Consider the following 22973-nt stretch of genomic DNA (forward strand, 5'->3'; position numbering starts at 1 on the left):
GCTCCCATTTTACCCCCTCCTCATTTTTTCTCTTCCTCTCCATTCTTTCATTAATTTGAATATTATTCTACTGTAATTAAAATGAAAAAGTCTATATGATTTCATTCCATTCCAATTTGTTGTCTGATTTTACAGATCAGCTACACAACTGGTATTTGTAAATGTTCTTTGTTTACATTTAATATAAACAAGTATACATATACCATCTTACTATATGATTTATATTTTGTCTTGCTTTATCTGTGTTTGCTCTTTGTTTCTATTCTTACTCTTGATTATGTTTTCTTTTTCATAATTAGTTTGGAAGAGAAAGCAATGGGAAAAAAAAATCAATGAACTGAAAAGCACTATAAACCTCTAGACAAACTTCCTAGGAATAAAATGAAGAGCTATCACAATGATTCACAATGGAATCATCAGACATTATAAAAACAAAAAAGACTATATTCTATATTCTATCCTACAAATTCCAAACCCCTCCATTACATTCTTTCATCAGCAAAATTTCCTATTCCCTAAAACTCCTCTCTGAATGTTCTCATTTTTTTTCTCTAACTAAAACATCTTTCTTCCCGGGCTGGGAAGGTGGCTCAGTGGTAGAGCACTTGCCTTGCATGCATGAGGCCCTGGGTTCGATTCCTCAGCACCACATAAGAAAAAAGAAAAAAGCTGGAAGTGGCACGGTGGCTCAAGTAGTACAGCGCTAGCCTTGAGCTGAAGAGCTGAGGGACAGCGCCCAGGCCCAGAGTTCAGGCCCCACAACTGGACCCCAAAAAAAAAAATCTTTCTTCCCTAAGAATTTTCCCTCAGCTTTCTCAAAATGTTGGGTGTTTTCTCTCATATCACCTCATAATACCAGGCCTACAGATGGAGAAGTGGCTCAAGTTGTTGCTCACTATCATTTCAAATCATTACCCTACTTTCTTTCATTGCAACTTGCTTCCCTAAAACACTCTGGGTTTAAAGCTTATGCCTTTATGTATCATCTGCCACCCTGCCTGGTTATACACAGAGATTCCAGTGTACTTTTCCTATTTTAAAAAAATTACTATCTTGTTCATTATTATTCTCTCTAGTATTATCACAGGAATAAACAGTGGTGAACATACTATCCACATATCCACACAAACCTTAACTCTACAATCTGGCTTCTCAATTCCTTGGCCTTCTCTTTTTCCAGTGGTTTATTCTCCCTCCACTGGTGACCACTGTCACAGTTTCTATCAATAATAGTATCCCATCTCCTTTTATTTCCAAGTATCTCATTATCCAACTACCACTCCAGACTCTAACAATTCTTTTTGTTCCATCATGATATATAATCCATTAACCCTATTAACTTGTGCAAACCCAGTCAGACCCAGCACTGGCTGAAAAATGCATTAAAAATAAAATAAAATAAAATATTTCACTAGTTGTTCTAAGTACACTGACATGTTTTTCCCATTAGGAAAAGAAACAATGAACTTAGAACTTTAAATATACAGCTCAAGGTCTGGGTAAAAGACCAGAAATTAACTACTTTAATAGATATGTCTAGTGACCACAGGTAACTGAATTACAATGTAAACTCAATTTATACCCTTATAGAGCATCTTATGTTAAAATTAAGACCTTGACTGGCAAGCAAGAAGACCCTGAAAACTGAAATGGAGACCCATGGGTAAAGTCTAATAAAGCTGAGTACCTGGAATCTCTAAATTCTACCAATCCTCCTTTGTCAATACAATACAATCGTCCTTTTTTTTTTTAATTAGTAAACTTTTACCATATTTACTATTATAATTATTTTCTCCTTTTTTTGGTAGTATTAGAGTTTGAATTTGGGGCATTGAGCTTGTTAGCAGGTGCTCTATCCTTTGAGCCATACCCCCGGTATACAAACAAGCATCATTTTTTCAATGTCTGAGGAAATTATTACCTGAAGAGTACTATAAAGGCATTCCTTGAGACAGCTGCCTTGCAAGAACTGATGGCCTTCCTGGGGAACTATTTCTAAAACCTTTTATTATCTAGATACATAGCCAGTCTCAAATCCCAGAAAGTCCTGAAAGTTGGGTACTACATAACCTGTGCTGACATGTAGTACATATGAAAAGAACATCAAGTCTTAGCCAATTATGCTAATAGAAAACTGAGAAACATATATCCCACAATCCCTTTCCCTGTACAGTTGAAAAGAAGAGAAACATGTGCCATACTTAGAAAACAGAAGAAAAGCAGCAGCCATATACTCTAAAAGATTAGGGTAATCCAAAGAGAGGAATAAGCAGCAATACTGGTAGATTTTTCTTTATTCCATGTCACCACCCCAACTCCATATCCAGTTCTTACAAAATGCCAATCCTCCTGACCAATACCAACCTCAGCCTACTAGAAACTTGATTAAGAATTGACAGATATGGTCACTGTGTGTACTGACTTCTACATCAGTCTATCTTTGTTAAAAATTAAGACCTTAACCATTAAGCGTCTAAGCCATTTTTATGACAGTACAGAACATCTGTGATTTGTACTACACAACATTAATTCTATCATTTTTGCAAGCCTTTTTAATAAGCATTTGTAAATTTTATGAAGGTAAGTATTAAGTAATTTTAGAAATTTCAAACAACCACCCCTAAATTGGAACACTCTAAGTTCCCTGGGGAAAAGAAATAAAAGTCTTTTTCATCCTAAAAGAAATTTAAAAGACTTACATCATTAGATTGAAACAATCGAGTCATTGCAAAGAAGGCTTCTGTAGCTTCCAGAGTTCCAAAGTGTTCACCCTGAGTAAAATTTAAAACAAATTTAAAACTTTAAAATGTAGTTGCTAAGGATCGTCCCTTTATTTCCATAAAAAAATGTTCAAACTATGGGAAATGTCTTGTTATAAACATTCTGTCTTTTGGTGGTGATTGGTCTGGCTTTCAATTTTAAATCCCACATGGCCATTTATCCACTTATTTAAAATAATTCAGCATCACATAGCACACTTAAAAATTCTGGAACAATAGTCTCTAAGCTTTTAGCAGAAACTGTTTATATTTCTCTGAAGAAGGACTTACAAGGAGGGAGAATATGACAGTAAGTGGTTTCTAATCAGAATAGGATAGTACTATTACAGCGCCTAAGTGTAAAGATCATACTTCATCCATTTCTACAACACCCAGCACAATGCTTGATGTATCATAAGAGCATAATAAATATTCAACTGTAAAGTCATATCTATGAGGACCAATAAGAAGCAAAACAAAAGAGAAGGACCCAGATTTATTAATAAGGTTTGAGTAGCTGCTACTTATCCCACGCACTGCTCCAATTCCTCAAAAACATGGGCTGAGAGTTTCACACACCTTAATGTGATTAACAAGTTATTAACAAGTCATTTGGGGATCTTGCAAATGTTGCTGAACTAGGAATTTTATTTATTTATTTATTTATTTATTTTTGTCAGTTGTAGGGCTTGAATCAGGGCCTGGGTGCTGTCCTTGAGCTCTTATGTTCAAGGCTAGTGCTCTATCACCTTGAGCCACAGCTCCACTTCTGGTTTTTGAATAGTTAATTGTAGATAAGAGTCTCATGAGGGACTTTTCTACCCAGGCTGGCTTTGAACCACAATCCTCAGATCTCAGCCTCCTGAGTAGCTAAGATTACAGGCATAAGTCATCAGTACCCAACTGGGAATCATATTTTGTTGAATAATGTGGTGTTAGGTAACTTATTCACTAATATTCAAGACATTTCAGATCACAAACTACACAAAATATTACAATGTCAACAGTACCATTTCAACAGTTTTAATTTCATTAAAAGCAATACTACATAAGTGCAGTCTCTTTTCAGAACTTCAGATTTCATGTAAGTCCCCAACTTTTTAGTTGAAACTCAGTAAATATATGGCTCTCTCAACTGTAGTAGAAATTTAAAAATATTTTTCCATAAAGCCTACCATGATCTAGGGAGAAATAAAATGAATGTTGCCAAATTTGTTTGTGAAATTAATTATGCTTATGTTGTGCTTGATAATTTCCTTATAGTGTTTCAGCATGAAGTGCTCCATGTAAGTGGTATTATTCAATATAAAGGGATATGCTGAGTCAACTTGGACTACTCAAAATTCTTTTTATATAATGGACCTAGACAATTTGGGCACAACATATACTACAGAAAGTTAGGACACACTGTATGACTTTAGTTTAAATATAATATACTACCACAAAGGAGTTAATGAGCTTATGAGCAGATATAGTCTATTTTAAATTATATGCTTTTTATTGAGTGTCCATTTGCAAACCACAAAAAATTATTAAATCTCTGGATTAGGTCATCAGCCACAAAACAGAGAAGAGAAAATGTTCTCTTAGGATTCTCTTAGAATTGGAAATTAGCCTTCTTGGCATCACATGTAAACCACTTGAAACATATGGCATATGTAAGCATGTGTGCACATACACATACAAGTGCATAAATGTAAAATCCATAAACAAAATATTTCCTAAAGTGCTCTATATTCTGTGAATTTTTTCAGCCTGAATCAAAGACAGTTAAGGAAACACAAAAACAGCAACACTAATAAAACACAGTATCTACTTTATACTGTCCAGAACAGTACGTAAGACACAGTAAGTATGCAGTAAAATTTGCTAAAGTAACTGAGTGAAAACTATTCATGATAAATACTATGTCCAGCACTATTCTCAATATTTAATATGTATTATTTCATTATATTATTAAGCATTATAATTATAAAGCAAGCATTATAATCTCAGTACTGAAGAGGACACACAGGCCTATCATGGTTAAATTACCCAGAATGATGTTGCTAGAAACAGTGAAATATCTAAATAGTAAATCAAACTTAAAGCCATCACTGTTACATACAAAAAAGATAAAATCTCATTAGTTTGTCTACCTGTGCACTATATTTTTGGAGAGTCATAAAAACCTCTAAATTCAAGATGCTGCAAAAATTGGGACCACTAGAGCACAATGTAAATCGTATGGTCCAGCAAGTACATGTTAAATTCAAATCATGTTTATCAAGAATCTACTATTTGCTTAGTTTAATACCTCATGAATCTAAAAAGAAATACATAACATATATTCTTGTACTCAAGAAGAGTATGTTCCTATTATGATAAAATATCATGGATTTTAAAACTATGTATATTTATAAATAAACTTTCCAGAAAGTACTTCATTTCAGGTAATATTTCTATTCTGGAACACAAATATGAAGAAAATCTAAATAGCTTACCTGGTTGAGTAGGTAAAGAATCTTTGTAAGAATATGCAAGCATCTTCGGGGATTGATGGGAGTTTCATTGAATATACGAGCCTATGGAAATATTAAAAACATTCTTATAGAATATGCTTACCTTTTCTATCATAGATCACACAAGTTTATAATAAATATTTTAATACAATATCCAAATAATGTTACCTGTCTACAGTTCTGTTTACTATAATATACAATTGTCAAGTGTGGCTCTAATTCATTTTTTACATTAACTACTTCAGCTTTATGGGCTTTATCCATTAGAACCCCAATCTTTATCTATATCCCATGAGCACAGTGAGCTTAGTATTGTAACTTCTTCCAACAACCAGTACTAAACACATCCTCTGACATTTAAAATTCCTAACACAAAACACAGTGTCTGCATTTCTAAGTTTGAGGTCTTTCTATGACAAAGAAATATTCCTTTTTCCTCATCTATAGCCTCTGAACTCAATTGAATTACTTGTTGTTTTAATACATAAATGGAAAATGAATTTATTTACTTTTGAACAAAATTGGGGAGAGTGATTTTTTTTGTCCAAGACTAGCACTGGAACTCTGCATCTGATATTTTCACCCATTGGCTGGCACTCTACCACCTGAGCTACTCCTCCAACCCCTGGGAGAATGAGTCTCAATCTTTCACCCTCTCCCCATAGCAGTGTCCACATTCTTAGTTTGTATTCCTTATCACAATATCCCAGTGGTTCTCTGCCTACTATTCTAAAACAGAACTAAAAAGAAAAAGCACAAACTATTTCCAACCATACCTCCTGTAAAACAGCGCTCTTCTCCAGATGCTGAAAAGGATTGGAACCACTACCTAAAGTACAAACAAAAGAACATCCTCAGCAGCTGCCCTACAAAGACTAATTTTATAGAGAAGGGTAATGAATGCTTGGGAAAGCTCACCTAAGTGAGGTGATCATTTGGTGAGCAATGGGATAATCATTACCAATATGCACACAAATGGAAGGAAACCCTTTTGATTCCGGTTATGAGTTCTGTTATCACTATACTATTAGATCTTGGGCTTCTGTTTGGCAGAAATCTTCCCCCAAATGAGTGTCTTTATTCTGACCTCTTTTTTTTTCCCCCATGAATGTTACAAATACATAATTTTCACATATGACCTATTTAATTTTCAAATGTGTCATTTTTACAGTCACCAAAGGAAGATTCTCATAGAGCATTTTTTATTTCCCTCAAAGCAAGCCCTTCACGTCTCAACACTAAGAGGTAAAAATAAAGAGTTTCACAAGAGCTGAACAGTTCCCATGGTGGTCCACTAACCCAATCTCCACTGCACTTTGTGAGACCAGCTAACACTGAGCTTTCTCTCCTTTTTTATGTATTTATATCTTTTGAACTGGCTTGCCATCTTCCCCATGTGGACCACAGGTAGGTATCAAGACGCCAAGTCATTTCTGGAGGCCTGAGCATTCAATCAGCTGGGTCCCAGGAGGTGGTCTTGGCCCCTGGGAACAAACAAGAATCAAAGGCCCACCAGAAGACTAGACAACAGCATCAGACACTTAAAATGCACACACACAGCACACAGGGCCCGGACCCCAGGCCCGAGAACTAGGCGCTGCGGCCCGGGCCTCACCGCCCCTGCACCCCCTCCCCTACGCCCCGGCCGCCGACACGTGCGCAGCGCTCCTCCGCCCCCCGTCAGGGGTCCTCGGGGAGGCGGCTCCGAGGGGCTCTGGAGAGGGCGGGGAGGGGGCGGGGACGCGGCCCCGGCTGGGGCGGGGCGGCCGAGCTGCTCGAGGCGGCGCCCGCGGCGGGGCGGGAGCGCGCGGCCCGCGGGGAGGCCTCGAGTCGGGGGAGGGGCCACAGGCAAGCCCCCGGCCGGAGCGGACGGCCCCTCACGCGGCGGCGCCCACGCCCCCAGCCCTGCCATTCCGGGAAGCAGGTGGCGGCGTGCGAGGGAAAGGGAGGGTTGGGGGTCCCCGTGGCTGAGGGTGGGCGTCAGAAGCCCTGCGCGTACCAGACTCCTCGTCCTTCTTGTCGAATTTTTTAATCATCTTGGACGACTTCCCAGCGCCCCAGACCCACCGCAACCGTCCCAGGCGCTGACGGCAAGCGGAAGAGACTGCAGGAAGGCCGGCCTTGTGCTCTTGCGCCGGTTGGGCCAACGGGCTGTCACTCGGGGCCAAGGCCCGCCCTCCCGGGCCGCCGCAGCTGCCCTCGCCCCCTGGGGACGCAGGCACGCCCTCTGCTCCTCCCCGCCTATGCCGCATGGGGCGGAGCCAGAACTGCCCCGGAGCGCGCCCCGCCCAGCCGCCCGCTCCCACACGGTCCCGGCGGCAAGCCACGCCCACAGCAGCAACAATCTGTTTTATTTAGTTGGTGACTTCTGCTAGCCAGTCATCGGAGAGTGTGGAGAGGCTGGAAAGGCTTGTTACCGCTTAGTGACAGTGGCCTTCTTGATAATCCACTGCTGGGCCCTTCCATAGCGGAAGGTGCTTTCCCCTGGCGCGTCCCTGGTGGGCTTCTGTTCCAGGAGACTCGAAAATGTGAGCGGTTCCCAAACATCCTGGGACCGTGGTGCTTCTTGGCTCTCTGGCTGCTTGGAAACTACGACTAAGCACAAGACACCTTGATCAGTGTGGACCTCCAAAAGTACTAGAAAGGGACTAAATGAGAGGACAGAGAGAAAAGACCCTCTTGAAGGGACCAGAAAAGCTGATCTTTACTCTTACCCAATTTATACAGATTTTTAGACCATGGACTGCCATTCCCAACCATCTTTTATCATTCTGCTTTCCTTCCCTCAGCCAAACTCACTGCCAGTTTAGTCTTCCTTAGTCTCGCCTTTTTCAAATTATTCTATCTGCAATCTTACACTGAAGTCACTCTTAACTAAGTCAATGCACATTGAATATTCGTGTGCTTAGCCTTTTCTCAAAATATATGTTGGGGTTTTTGTTTTGTTTTGTTTTGTTTGGGTTTTTTTGTCTGACCGTTTGATTGACAGACTTTTTCTTCTTTTGGCTTCAGTGGCAAAATTCTTGCAATCTTGCCTGTGGTTTGGAAATTCTCATTGTGAGATCTTCTTACCTCTCCCACCCTCTCCACTCTGGAGATGCATTTTACCCTGTAAATATCCCCTGAATCTGTCCCTCTATCCCTACTGCCATGATCTTTGTTCAAGTTCTTTGATCTGCCCTATAGACAGTCTTAGAATTCACCATTCACCTAATCATTTCTGGTGTGATCTTTCTTTGCTTAGATACTTGGTACACATTGTGGGGGGAGGGGGGGCGGTGCAGATGTTGGCTATCTCTTACTTGCAGTGCAGCGGCTAGTTCAGCTTCCTGCCTGGTCTGTCTTTCTTTAGGAAATACACCATAATCAGCCCTTTAGGTACAAAGTAAATGAAGCACTCCATTCTCTTGAGAGAAATTGCAGTCACTATAACTCTCAATTAAAAAAAAGGCTACAGACAGATATTAAGTGTTCTCTTTAAATGTGAATCAACCACATCTTGTATAGGACCATGTTCTTTCAAAATTAGCAAAATTATAATCTAGATTAGATTCTAGATCTTAGAGAAATGCTCTCCCCTATTATAATTTAAGATTGACTTGTGTGCCTCAGCTTAAATAATATCCTTTAAGATTTAATTCCAGCTTGACTAAATGTACCATGTAATTTATTATATTTGCCTTAGCTGGCTTCTAGAGCTCAACCTGTACTTTCAAGATGGAGTTTCTCCTGAAAGACATAGGTGTTCCTACTTAAATATTCTGAAAAAAAATATTTGTAAAAGAAACATATTTGGGGGGAAGGACAGATCTTCTTCCTCTTGCTTGGAGCTAGGTACAGTGGTGTCAGTAATCCTAGACCAATATTTTTTTACTTGAGAGAGGGCCTTCTGGTAAGGATGAAGAAACTGAGGCTGGCTGAGCCTGTATTTATGTAGTATCCAAGGTCCTTCCTGGTCTAGTCCATCTACCTTACATACTGTTACTGCTGTCTTTGGTGCTTAATAAGTGACCAACACTTAGTAGGTACCCCATAAGTGTTGTTAAATAAGACAGTAGATGAGCATTCTCATATACCTTCTTCCACACAGTTCTATCCTAGCCTCCCCCAAACATCCCAAAGAAACATGTGGAACTTTATAACTTCTCTGCTACAAGGAAAATGGTGTCCAGAATCAGCATGAGAGATACCAGTTTGCCCACCTTCTAATTTCCTTAATTCCTAAGTGTCCAGTCCACATCCATCTCCAGTACTCATGTCAGTGCTCTAAACTGCAACATTGAAAGAACTTACCTCCTTTCTTAGTATCTTTTCCATAGCCTGGAGCAAAGACCAGTTTAGGGTACAGTTTTTTCTGTTTCTTCAAAGCATAGACTTCTGAGTATTTCCCTTCACTCTTGAAGTCCTTGTCAGTAGAAAACCTTAACAACAAAAAATATGCACTCCATTTAGGAATCCTAGAGTGGGAGTTCATGGCACCAATCACTTTAAACTGATTCCATCCTCAGAGATCCCAAAGGAGAACTGTTGATTGGTACAGAGTGGGATTGTTGTTCAGTGGCCAGGGAAGTGACACAGCAAACCTTCCAGATACTTGGGAATCTGTTATCTTCTCCAAGCTACATAGCTAGTTTCAAATAAAAGCCTCTTTTATCTTTGTATTGTCCTAATTTTTTATGATTAACAAGGATATTTTATTGTGGGAACTAAGTCAAATCTTTTTTTAAATTTAATTTTGTCAAGGTGATACTATAATTATTAGCTCATCTCTGAGTTTACTCCTGTTCGTGTGTGTGTGTGTGTGTGTGTGTGTGTGTGTGTGTGTGTGTGTGTGTGTGTCCTCAGAACACAGACTATAGAATTCAGCCCTTCCCTTCATTCTAGAAACTGGCTACTTGAGTTTTTCATTGCTATGTCTCTTTTATTAGCATCTCAAAGAGATCTGTTTGTTTGTTTGTTTGTTGTTTTTGGTCAGTCGTGGGACCTGAACTCTGGGCCTGGGTCCTGTCCTTCAGCTCTCTACCACTTGAGCCACAGCACCACTTTCAGCTTTTTCTGCTTATGTGGTGCTGAGGAATCGAATCCAGGTCCTCATGCATGCAAGGCAAGCCCTCTACCACTGAGCCACCTTCCCAGCCCCATCTCAATGAGGTTGAAGGTCAGGTAGGGAAACTGTCTTATAGTTATATGGCTGGACTGTTCCCTATGACCAAAAGTATGTGAAGAACATTCTCACTGTTCCCTCTTCAATACAAACTTATCCCAAACCCCTTTGAGTCTCCTTTTGTGTTGAATTGTATTAGAGAGAATAACATAAAGACAAGACAGAGTAAGTACAAGCAGCCCACTGCCATCACCTAAACCACTGTTTTTTCTTGAGTGTGGAATCGTCCATCCTTTTCAAAGGGAAGGTTGTTTTCTTTTCCTGAGGCATCTTGGGTAGGCAGACTTTCTCAGTGGGTTTAGGCTGACAGCAAATCTCCTGTGGCAAGGCAAGAAGAGTAAAGGAGGAAGTGAGATCTGAGTCCCTTGGAATTTAAAGGCTGGACTGAGTTTCAGGACTGTTATAATTTCCCTAAACTGGTAGAACAAAGCCTATGGGAGAGGGAAGTGAGAACTGGGATACCAGGATAATGTTTATTTACCTCATTGCCAGTTACTAGACCTTGGAAGTGAATGGAGGAGGATATGGTTTTGGAAAGGGTAAATCAGTAAATCACCTGGGAATCTAATATGTGGCAATATATTAGGGAATAGATCCATGAGCTTCTACCTTCATTTCTTAGTGATTGCTGCCCTTATCCATTTTCCTTTCTCTGTCTGCAATGAAAGGCATGAAATGGAGGATTTGTAAGCTAATAATTTTATCATTCCTAAAGGTCATAGAATCAAAGACTTTCAGAGTCTTAATTCCAGTCTGACTCTTCAACTGACACTCATGTCTCCTCTATAATTTCACAATCAAGCACTCATTCTTCCTATACCAAAAAAAAGAAGAAAAAATGTAGTTTCATTTTCAATTAACCAATCATTATTTTTCTGCAAAACAGAAAAATTGAATGCTTCTTCCACAGACCTCAAAAAAATTGAATAAATCTATCATTTTCCTCCTAGACTTCATTTCTTCCAGGCTAAAATACAGTCAATATCTTGAACTTTTCTTCTTATAGCATGGCTTTGAGTTATCTCATTTTCCAATTTATCTCACTTGGGAAAATTGAAATTTATCTTTTTTTCTTAATATATGGCAGTCTGAAATGAAAACAAAATGTCAGGTGCTACATTGCAGGGAACATCCCTTGTCCCCATTTGTTCAAAATGGTTACCTCCCCTGACAGCCTTGGCTAACCCCATGATCTAAAACTGTCTGGTACCTGACACATTGTATGTACTCTGTGTGATCATTTATTTGCATATAGTCTGTTTATATTACTACACTTAAACTTCATAAAGGCAAAGGCTTTGGCTTAGTCATTGATTTAGCACTAGCATCCTTTAATAGTGTATTGTTCATAGTAAGTGCTCAATAAATATTTGTTGAATGAATGACCAATCAAGATATTGGGCGTTTTCTTTTAGAATCTTTTCAAACATACTTGCTGTTACTAAACTATGTCTTTTTTTTAAAAAAAATTCTAACTCATTCTCTTTAAGCTTTAGTTTTAAGTAATAAGAATCTAATTCAAGTTACCTAATTAATAGGTGTCTTAATGACAGAACATGTGCTAGGAACCAAGCCATAGTTAATGACTCCAGCCAAAACAAAAGCAGAACTGAACCTCATCAAAGGAAAACAAAAAAGTTATTAAGAATCCATGATGGCCCCAAGGACCACCATCTTATTTTGACCCTAGCATATCACTAACACATTCCTCCTGCTTGCCTCCTGTCTGCTTTCTTTCTCTGTCTCTTGTTCATTCCTTAACTTCTCCCCACCATTTCCATCTGTTCCTCCTTCCCTCTCTCCTTCCCTATAACTTCCACCTGCCCTTCTTCCTCGTGGAGGTCCTTTTATGGCCTCCCTCTGTGTACCATTTCAGCTCCCATTTCCATTGCCTTAATATTTTCATTGTCCAATGTAAGGTGTCTGGGCCAGCATTTAACTGTGAAAGAAGCATCTATGTATTTCACAGTTTGACTACTAGATCCCACACTATTTCTAAAGCATGTAAGTCTGGACATTAATGCTTTTCTTGTACTCCATTCTAGGTTCAACAAAGATTGCCATTCTCAGGAAAGGAAGAGGGCTACCATATGGATGAAGAACCACCGTAGATATTGTATATGCTAGATTTTACCACTCAGAGAGCCTTACCATCCATTAATCCAATTTAACTGATATGACAATATGTTCATGGGTATGATTTGGTTCTACCCCTGACATCAAGGGTCTACAAAAGTCTACAAAGCTCCTCTTGTATCCAGGCTACCTTTTAGCCTTGTTTTCCTTCTCTGGATTGAGCAAGGAGGCAGTCCTGGCCCGGCATTTGTTTCACAGAGCACATTATACCCACTAGCAGGACACATACACACTGAGCTTACCTTCAAAGAACACCAATTTGAGACCCAAGAGAACACAGGCAGGCAATGAAGTCATTCATTCCTTTGCCAACATTGGATATTGGCATTCAATCTTCCACTTGAAGAAGAATCTAACACAGCCATTCATTTAGCAATGAAACAAACACTAATTCCAAATTCACCACATTATGTTATAAGGATATGCCCTATGTTATAAGGGATACCCTACTCCCAATAATCTTTTGTTTGCACTTTCACTTATTTTTTTTCCTCTTAGACTAAACCTGCCTTGAGGGCTGTCAACAACTTTCTTTTGTTCTCTTTCCTAAATATCTCTTAAATCAATTCCCTTCACTTCTTCTGTTACTGACTTCATTTGAACCTTTGGTATCTCTTTATCTTGACTATTATAGTAATAGCATAACTAATCTTTCTGGGGCTTGTCTTTTCCACAACTAATGTACCTTTCTTCAGCCTGCAAAACACTCTTCCTGAAACACAAATTTGATTACACCCTTTTATCTCCTGCCATTTACTCTCTTAAATCTCTCTGAAAGCACCTCACATTCTCCCGTCTTTAAGCCTTTACACTTTGCTCTGATTGGAACATTCTCTTATTCTTCTATTGTGAGTTACTTCCTGATTATTCCCTTTTCCCAAACAGAACCACAGCTCTCCCTTCTACATTACTTCTATATTTTGTATATTCTTTGATTATCCATATATCCTGTTATAGTAGAATTATGTTTATATATTCTGTTTATTGATCTCCTATTAGATTCCCAATTTCCAGTTAAAACTCCATATTATCCCTGCATTTTACAAATGTTTCCTAGGCCCTCCAGGTTCTCTTTTGTGATAACCTATGTCCAGGAATGACAAAGAAGAGGGAGCTTCTCAAATGTGAGGCTTGGAGTTAAGTTAGCTCCTTTCTCCAAGCGAACTCCTAAATTTTTAGGGACCATTACCTGGAGTATCATCCTGGAAAAGTATTTTGGATCATTATCCTGATTGACATAGCTGGGAAGTGGGTTGTTGGTCATGATCAGTGAGGTCATATCCTGATCAAACTCCGATAGTTTGAACATGAAGCTGGTGATATTTCTGTTTCGAATCAGAAGCTTATGCAGTGAGGAGGGCTTTAAAGGCTCATAGTACAGGGCCTGGGCAGATACAGAAAGATTTCCAGAGAGACAAAGATTAGACTAAGACAAAAGTAGCAGATCAGTTGGCTAATCTTTGGCCTCTGAGAAACTGGGTCAAGGCAAGCAAGGGCCGAACAAATCTACCCATAATCTTCAGTATCGTCTGAAACTTTCAGAAGCTTTCTTATCCAATCCGAGCATCCATTCCCCTGCCTATAAACTAAGGGGCTAGGGAAATGCAACTGAAAAAGTATCCACAGGAACAGGAACAAGATGATTGAAGTCTTGCAAAGAAGGGTAATGGGGCTGGGGATTTAGCTCAGTGGTAGAGCACTTGCCAAAAATGTGCAAGATTAAGGGTTTAATTCTCAGTACATACTGTCCCCTCCACCTCCAACACAAATAAAATTGTTGTAAATAAATTATCTTTTTAAAAAATTGTATAATGTGATGCCCAACAGAGTGAGAGAAACTAAGTAGTTTCTATGTGGCTCTACCTGATTGGCCTTCTTTCCACACAGGGACCATAGCTCAAGGCTTCCTTTATTTGTCTTCCCACCCACCCACCAACACCTCTCCTCAGGCATCTTGCTTTAACTGGTCTTCATAAGCTCAGAAAGGAAAGGCCCTCAAGAAACCTGCTTGTAACTTAAGGTGTGGGTAGGGGAAGGGGCAGTCCCACAGAGTTTGCTTTTCTCTCAATAGGAGGCTTAGAAAGAGAGAGAGGAATAGGGATTCGAAATATCTTCTCTGGTGATAAGTGTGTTTTCTCAACTGGGGGGAAAAAAACCAAAACAAAAAACACCCATCTACAGAGACCACTTTCCTTCCAGGTCCCATTTCACCCCCTGATGCCAGGTAGGACCTCAGACTAAATCTCTGGAGTTGCTCTGACTCCCTGTCCTAGGAGGAAGGGGGCAGGGGAGTTTGAGGCTTTTGGAGTACTGTGCAGTGGCCTCTGCACTGCTGAGACACTCCCTTAGAGGTCTTAGGGGAGAGATGCCACCTACCAAATTTGGATGGACTGTGTAATACCGGTTATTCGCTAGGGTAAATTTTGATGGCCCAACCGTATCAAAAACCTAAAGACAAAAAAAATCAGAATTAGTGGTTTCAAGTCACACCAATCTTTTAAAATTTTAATTAGTTGAGTCAGAGTCTAGATTGGCCTAGAATTAGCTCTGTGGCCCAAGCTGTCCCCTAACTTGTGATCTTCCTACCTCAGCCTTCCAAGTGTAGGGATTACAGGTATGTACCAACATTCTCAGTTCAAATGGCACCTCATTCCACTCATCACCTCACCTTATCATCACTACAAAGAGGTGTACACTAAGAGAACACTGTGCCTCAGGTGTTGGGGCATGGGTTTCTGGAACAAGAGTCACAGCAAGGAGAGCTGGGTTCTGTGACCTTCTAATAGGGAAGTTTATACATGGAAACTGGGGCCGCCTTTACAAATGTCAGGTAATGCTGTTAGAAGGTGAAGTAGACAAGGGCAGCACCAAAATTCAGACCAGGACAAATCATTCCATAGACTCCCACCCCCTCCTCTGCCTGTTCCATGTCTACAGGAGTCAGATCAAGCAGACAGTCACCATGGCAGCAGACAACCTTTAAGGAGAAAGCAAGTAACAAAAGAACAAACAACCTAAAGGTTGTGGGTGCAACATGGAGGGGGGGGTGTCGCTAAGGACAATCCTACCAACTGAATTAGGAGTGGCACCCTCACAAAGGATGCGCATTTTGCAATTTTTTAAAAAAGATCTCTGCAAATTATGATTCATCCAGAGACAATGTGAAAAAGAATCGGTATCTGCTGTCTGCCTCTCTGCTTGTTGTACTGGAGGTAGTGCTGGTGATTTATGGACTATTGGTGTCCTGTCTGGCAGTGAAGATTGCTAGGCCTCTTCCTTTGCCTTCCTGCTGCTCCCTGCACTGCTGCTTCTCGGCTTGCTTAGCTCTAAGTTGTCTAAGGATGAATCAAAGGTAGAAAAACACAAGTAGATAAAAAGCTCTGAAATTAAGGGAGGAAAAAGAAGAAAGCACAATCCTGTCTTTGGATCCACCTTTTTAAAGCTTGCCATGTCCCCCAAGGAGGTAGTGTATATGATGGGGTGCAGAGGATAGGAGATATGCACTAGAAGTGAATAAAACAAGAAGGCATATGGAGAAAGGGAAGTAATAAGAAAGGAACAGAACCATGAGAGAGGTAACATTATTATGCTACACAGGAGGAAAATGCTAGCAGTGGGCATTCTTGAGGACACCAGAAAAGCAATAACCTAGTCACTCCATATGCTCCTTTAGGAAAGATGAGCTGAAATATGGTATCAGTCCATAGATACAATGTTTTTATTTCTATTGTCTTTTGAAAACAAGTCTATGTGCTCAAAACAAAAATGTATTAAAAATCTGCTTCACCACTATAACACATGGAATTTATTTATAATCAGTAGAAGTCTAGGAATATTTCATTTGGGGTATGAAGAGTTATTCTCTTAAAGGTTTGTTATATTTTTAGGAGGGAAATTCTCTAAGGAAAATGTTTTAACTTCTGAAGTTGTCTGAGGTATTGCATCTCGGTCCCAAATTATCTCCCAGCAGTTGACTTAAACTTACAAGAACGTTCAAATTGGAATATGTTTTTAATTTTGTTATGTTGACTTGAATTATCACTGGCAGTTGAAGTGAAAGTTGATCCGGAAAATTCACTTGAATATGATCATCTTGGGAAAGCAATGGAATTCTGGCACAAGAAGTAGGCTTGAAGTCTAGGTAAGTCTGGGTTTAAAAGTCCCCAAAATAGGTTTCTGGTTCCTAGGTTTTTTGTTGTGTTTCTAGAGTGTGTGTGTGTGTGTGTGTGTGTGTGTGTGTGTGTGTGTGTGTGTGTGTGTATTTCTCACTTCTGTGCCTCTATTTTTCTTTCACTAAGTGAGATAAATTAACCTTGTTTTATGTAGATATTTTACTCCTTTTTGCTTTCTAATAGGAAGTTTATAGAGCCAATTTGTAAGGTATCCTAAGCAACCCCAAAGAAAGATGACACCAGAATGCTTATTACTCACTTACCAAGTCACCATCATCAGTGTTTTGTTTCCAGAGTTTAACTGGGGTAGTTTCTGAAGCCTTTGGTGTGGCAATCTGAACCCTGAAAAAGAGGCAGAACATCTCAATGCATTTGTTGACTCAGAGTCCTGGCCTTCAGTATGTTCTTAATCTCCCCCAGCTAAGTTTAGGAGCTACACAAGAGGCTGAGATCTGAGGATTGTGTTTCAAATCCAGCCCCACCAGGAAGGTCTGTGAGACTCCAATTAACCACCAAAAAAAGCCAGAAGTGGCCAGTGTTAATTAGCCAATGAATCCATGAGAAGGAACATAGTTCATGGAACTTCAAATCGAAATTTACAAGTCCCACTGACCTTGCTTGGATGTCTGCTCTCATTATCCTAACCGCAGCCTAGGATTTTCTTTCTAGAACTAGTGTAGAAAAGGAATCTCCAATAGCAAATATTTTAATATCTCATTCTGCTTCTTGACTTACTTCTCTATCCCCCACTAGATACCAGATCCCTTTAGGAGAAAAGGGTAAGAGAAAAAATTACAATGTTGAATAATAAAGCAATAATAAAGCATAAAATTTTGGATTCCTTTTCTTTTTAAGCCCATTTGCTGCATGCCCTTAGTGAAATATTCTCATCACCAAAATCAGGCTAATACTACAAATAAGTGGTCCCCTTCCTCTTTAGAGATGGTTCCATTTGGAAGTTAAACTAACTCAAGTACAGAATTCTGCAAGTACCTCGACTGAACCTCTCTTTCTTTTAAAAATAAAGACAGTCGTGAGGACCAAATATGAAAAGTAGAAATAGCTAAACTATGCTTTTGGTAGATAAACTAGCTATATTCATTTAGTGCAAATAATCCCAAATCCAGGATCAAATTCTGCTCATGGATATTAACTTTTTTTTCCCCCCTCAGTCTTGGGGTTTGAACTCAGGGCCTGGGCACTATCCCAGAACTTCTTTTGCTCAAGGCTGGATACGCTACCACTTGAGCCACTGTGCCACTTCTATCTTTTTCTCTTTAGGTGGTGCTAAGGAATTGAACCCAGGCTTCATGCATACTAGGCAAGCATTCTACCCCAAGCCACATTCCCAGCCCAAACATTAGCTCTAATCTATTGTTAGGGTGCCCTCCCTCTCAGGCCTTCAGCTCCTCCCACTTCAACAGTCTCCACCCAGACCTGAACTCCACCCTACCCTAGAACTCTCCCAGGATAGGTCCCCACACTCTCCACCCAGACTTAGCTGTCTATGCAGAATACCTCCCATCTCTAGCACCAATGTTACATTGATGCCTCTGAATAGAGAAAGAAGCCAAATTGCTCCCTCTCCTGTGATGGAGATGGCCTTGTCAGCCCCTCTGATAAACCCCTTCTCCGGTATGTGACTGTGTCCTCATGGTCTTCTCCGATGGGTGCTTTCATTACTGACTACCAGTTGCACTACTAATTCAGGCAAAATTAATGGTCTTAAAAGTGTTCCCGAGGGGAGTAGGAGTCCCATTGTGGGCAAACCAAAATAAATTAATTCTATCTTAACATCTTACAGCTTGTGCTTTCTTTTTAATGTATCCTTTTGCTGTAAGTACTCAATAATTAATCATTTAACATAACCATTATTGCAGTACTTATCAAAATGATTCTTGGATGCCAAAAAGGCAGCGAAGTATTCCAGTCGTCAAGGCCAATTTAAAAGCCAGGCGTTACATGCAAAGTGGCTTCTCAGCCCAATAAGTGCTTGTCTACAACAGCCTAGGGCTTTCTTTTTGGCAAAGGCATTCTAACTGCTGTGTGAAACACAGATCCAGCTCTGGTTTTTGATCTACAATTGATTAGCCAATTAAAATATATTTAATGACTGTCTGCTCTGTGATTAACATAGCTCACAATGCTGTGTTGCACATTATAAAGTGGTGTTTATAATTTAGGTAAGCAAACAAGACTACACACTTGGAATGTGTCTTCTGGCTCATTGCTGTTCACTGATAATTCGGTCAACCTAAGTCATGTAGGGGTTCACGCAAGTCCAAATTCAATGGTTCTGAATAGTTCACATTCTGCAGGGATGCAGTTCAATCCAAACATTCCTTCCTTGGCACTCACTGTGTGCCCAGCCCCATTCCTGATCCTGTGTGGAACACAAATTAAAACCGAGTGCTGATACTATAGATAGAAAAAATGCACAAAATACAATAATACTTTTCCTCAAGAAAATTGCACTAGTAAATGTAGAGGATAATGACAAATGCATGCTAATATATTATTTAAATCACTTCAGCTCTTGGGAGTGGTGCTTTAACTTCTTCATCTATGAAGTTAAGTCATTAATGATTTTATTGTGATTTTACTGTGACATTCTAGTTCATAAAGGTGGTGAGATTTATCTACATAAGATCAGAAATAAAATAAACTGGTAGGGATCCACAGTAGAGCAAAGTTGGAGGAACTGCCATCTTTTACCTCTTCTTTCAACTTATAAGTATGATCAACAATTCCTAAAGCCTGAATGGGTATACTTTGAGGATGGGGTACTGCTATGCTTTTTTATGTAGACAGTTAGAAATGGAGGTACAGATGTAGATGTGGAACCTATCATTTAGAGACAATGGAAGTCAATGAAGCTTGGGGTAGCAGTTCCCTAAAGGATGCAGAATTTGAGCAGAAGATTGCTGGGAAGCGCATGGAGCAGCTTAATGGGAACTTGGTGGCTTAGTTGTTTTTAGTAGTAAGAAATAATGAAGAGTGTGGAATCTCATCAGGGAAGCTTTGAAAATTAAGTAGAACATGGGTAAGACCTATCAACCCAAGTTCCTATAAGGTGGATTTGAAAAAATGAGCTATGTTTATATTAAGTGATTTTTTAAGGGTTTATGTCTAGTTTGGTTGCCTGTTCATAAATCCTAAGGATGATTGTCCAGAGTTTGTGACTAGACTGAATTAAGCCCTTTCTAAGGAAACTGAAAACTACGTTTTTTATCCTTCTCTCACATTCAGTTTTTCAGAAACTCTAAGTCCATAAACCAGGCACTGGTGGCTCATACCTGTAATCCTACCTACTCTGGAGGCTGAGATCTGAAAATTGTAGTTCAAATCCAGCCCAGTCAGAAATGTTCATGAGGCTCTTATCTCCAATTGATCACATAAAAGGCTGGAAGTGATGTTGCAGCTCAAGTGGTAGAGTGCTAGCCCTGAGCAAAAGGAGATCAGGGACACTGCCCAGACCCAGAGTTCAAGCCCCAGGAAAGGCAAAAAAAAAAAAAAAGGCTATCAAGTTATGAGTTACAAGTCTTTTGTTGCTTGTGCACAACTCAGACAGAAAAAATGTCATACAAATAGACAAAAACTACAAACAAAATAAATAGAAAGATATAACTGAGCATGTTGATACATGCCAACAATCCTAGTGCCTGAGGAGACTATGGTAGGAGGATCATTTGAGTCCAAGAGTTCAAAATCAGGCTAGACAATATAGCAAGACAGTTTCAAAATGAAAGAGAAACGACAGAATAACAGAGGGCAGAGGAGGAGAACAGAGGAAGAGAAACAGGAAGAAGAGGAGAAGAAAAGAAGACAAGAGAAAACAATACAACATAAGATGAGAAAGAGCTTATAAATAATACCTCTAAAGACATCAGGAAATTTCAGGGAGGAAGATGAAATTTCTTGACGACTCTCAATGATTCTTAATGATTCGATTCTCTTTTGGATTCTGGAGACAATACAGGGAATTTTAGATGAATGGACAATCTAGAATGCTGAAATATTCTTTGCTAAGGATAACATGGAGACATTTAATCTGTAGCAACAAACCAGATTCACCTTTTATTTATTTTATTATTTATCCTATTTGGTATTGAACTTAGTTCTTAAACATGCCAGGCAGGGCTGGGAAGGTGGCTCTGGGGTAGAGGGCTTGCCTTGCATGCATGAGGCCCTGAGTTCAATTTCTCAGCACCACATAAGCAGAAAAAGCCAGAAGTGGTGCTGTGGCTCAAGTGGTAGAGTGCTAGCCTTGAGCTGAAGAGCTAAGGGACAGCGCCCAAGCCCAGAGATCAGGCCCCACAACCAACCAAAAAACAAACAAACAAAAAAACATGGCAGGCAAATGCTCTGCTACTCCCAGCCCCAGAATCATCATTTAAATCACTTGCTAGAAATTCCTCATCCAGTCCTTCATACTCAACTGATCAAAATCAAAATTGATCATTTATCCTCCAAACTTTCTTTTATTCTCTAATTTGGTATACTGCATCTCTTTTTACACAAATAATAAAGCTAACGTGATTATACTCATTATTCCAAGGATTTATGTTTGATTCCCAATGCCTAAGATGGTTTAATATGCTATAAATATTCAATAAGTATGTGGAAATAATTTCTGACTTTGAATGCCTAACATACAAAGTACCGTGAGGTCACAAATACATGTAAAATTCACATTTCCATTTTTAAAGGATCTGACTACCAGGAAATCATACAACACCTGCATATAAGAAAAATACAAAAGCTGGGTGCTTGTAGTTCACGCCTATAATCCTAGCTACTCAGGTGGCTGAGATCTGAGGACTGCAGTTCAAAGCCAGCTTGGGAAGGAAAGTCGGTGAGACTTTTATCACCAATTAACCATCAGAAAACTGGAACTGGAGTTGTGGTTCAAAGTGGTAGAGCAATGGCCTTGAGCAAAACGAGCTCAGGGACAATACCCAGGACCTGAGTTCAAGCCCCACAACCTACAAAAAGAAAAAGAAGAAAGAGAGAGAGAGAGAGAGAGAGAGAGAGAGAGAGAGAGAGAGAGAGAGAGAGAGAGAGAGGAATGAAGGGAGAGAGGGACAGAGGGAGGGAGGGAAGGAAGGAAGGAAGGAAGGAAGGAAGGAAGGAAGGAAGGAAGGAAGGAAGGAAGGAAGGAAGGAAGGAAGGAAGGGCCCAGGGCTGGGCTCATGAGGTTGACACTTGAAGATCACAGTTTAAAGATCACAGTTTAAATCCGGCCTAGGAAAAGACCATGAGACTCTTATCTATAACTGCCCGCCCCCCCCGCAAAAAAAGCTAGAAGTGGAGTTGTAGCTCAAGTGGTAGAGTGCTAGCCTTGAGCACAAAAGCTCAGGGACAGCGCCCAGGCCCTGAGTTCAAGCCCCAGGACCTGCACAAACAAACAAACAAACCCTTACAGATTGAAAACCAACATGCTTGAGTCCGTGGAAGAGCAGGAGTTGCTTGAAGATAGAGTCTCTTTTTCTCAGAGACACTGGATGGAGCTGCATCAACCAAATCCCTTTCCTACAACTCCTTCAGTATTAATCTACAAGTATACAGTCTCTTCTTATACTTATTCTCCTTGAACTTTCCACACTCAAAGGGAGACTACCCCTCAGGTAACAGCTAGGCAGAAAACATGGGGTACTGGAAGTGACACAGTGCTTTCCTAGAGTTAGGATGTCAGAAACCAAAGAGTGGGAGGTAAAAGCACAAAGCAGGAAGAACTCTGTAGACCTCCTTCTTCCATTTCTGTTTTTAGGACAGAAATGTTTACCTGTATATCCTACAACCCTTTTGGAAGTATTGGTATGGAAAGGAAGAGTGTTAGATAGAAATAACCATTCTTTTTCCCTTCTGTAATGAAAAAGTGATGCATGTAAGTGCTAAGCAAGAGTAACTCAACCCAGCTTTTGGCCTTTCTCTGCTCAAACAGATGCCAACAACACATGAGATATGTGACTTCTCCTTTACCAGAGGAGGTCTCTTTCTAGTCCTGGAGGATGTATTTGGGAGTCTAATGTTTCGGGATCCAGACAACAATCTCCAATCCAGCTTCTACCAAAATAAAACCCAAAACCAAAACCGTGATATTTTGAACTTACCTAATTCTTGCATAGGTTTCTTAATTGCTTTAGAAGGAGATTGATTTGATGGAGAAGAGATGTGATAAGTACCTTAAATAGGTCAACATCTTGGCTGCAGCAAAGGCTGTAACTGTATGTTATACTGT

The 22973-nt window shown here is 39.9% G+C and overlaps 2 protein-coding genes across 4 annotated transcripts in view; both read right to left on the minus strand.

Moving 5' to 3' along the window:
• Copg2 (COPI coat complex subunit gamma 2) overlaps positions 1 to 7374 on the minus strand; it is a 109671-nt gene extending 102297 nt beyond the window's left edge. The window contains exons 1-5 of one of the 2 annotated variants that reach the window (XM_069996777.1): positions 7260 to 7347; positions 6560 to 6744; positions 6037 to 6089; positions 5243 to 5323; positions 2700 to 2771 (exon numbers count right to left, since the gene is read on the minus strand). In XM_069996777.1, the coding sequence (XP_069852878.1) occupies positions 2700 to 2771; positions 5243 to 5323; positions 6037 to 6089; positions 6560 to 6656 (303 nt within the window). In that variant the 5' untranslated portion in view covers positions 6657 to 6744; positions 7260 to 7347. Of the gene's footprint in view, positions 1 to 2699; positions 2772 to 5242; positions 5324 to 6036; positions 6090 to 6559; positions 6745 to 7259 lie in introns of both variants that reach the window. The other variant, XM_069996778.1, reaches the window with a different exon arrangement.
• Positions 7375 to 7604: 230 nt separating this feature from the next.
• On the minus strand, positions 7605 to 20684 carry Tsga13 (testis specific 13). 2 transcript variants are annotated; one of them, XM_069997314.1, is made up of 8 exons: positions 20608 to 20684; positions 18938 to 19115; positions 16996 to 17074; positions 14937 to 15008; positions 13750 to 13944; positions 10618 to 10742; positions 9554 to 9681; positions 7605 to 7855 (listed from the first exon to the last, which is right to left on the minus strand). In XM_069997314.1, exons 2-8 carry the CDS (start codon positions 18958 to 18960, stop codon positions 7674 to 7676), a joined length of 804 nt encoding a protein of 267 aa, XP_069853415.1. In that variant the 5' UTR covers positions 18961 to 19115; positions 20608 to 20684; the 3' UTR covers positions 7605 to 7673. The 2 variants fall into 2 exon arrangements, with proteins under 2 accessions (XP_069853415.1, XP_069853416.1); XM_069997315.1 differs by lacking the exon at positions 13750 to 13944.
• Positions 20685 to 22973: the final 2289 nt, after the last annotated feature.

Source organism: Dipodomys merriami, unplaced genomic scaffold, assembly GCF_024711535.1.
Source record: "Dipodomys merriami isolate MVZ:Mamm:240054 unplaced genomic scaffold, mDipMer1.0.p SCAF_5, whole genome shotgun sequence".
NCBI classification, from domain to species: domain Eukaryota; kingdom Metazoa; phylum Chordata; class Mammalia; order Rodentia; family Heteromyidae; genus Dipodomys; species Dipodomys merriami.

Coding starts and splice junctions, on each gene's coding strand:
- Tsga13 (XM_069997314.1), bottom strand. CDS start 18,960: ATGAGCCAGAAGACACATTCCAA. Junction 17,075..18,937: donor AGCCAGAAGACACATTCCAA/GTGTGTAGTCTT, acceptor CCTCTTTTTCAG/GGTTCAGATTGCCACACCAA. Junction 13,945..14,936: donor ACACAGTCCATCCAAATTTG/GTAGGTGGCATC, acceptor GTATCTGCCCAG/GCCCTGTACTATGAGCCTTT.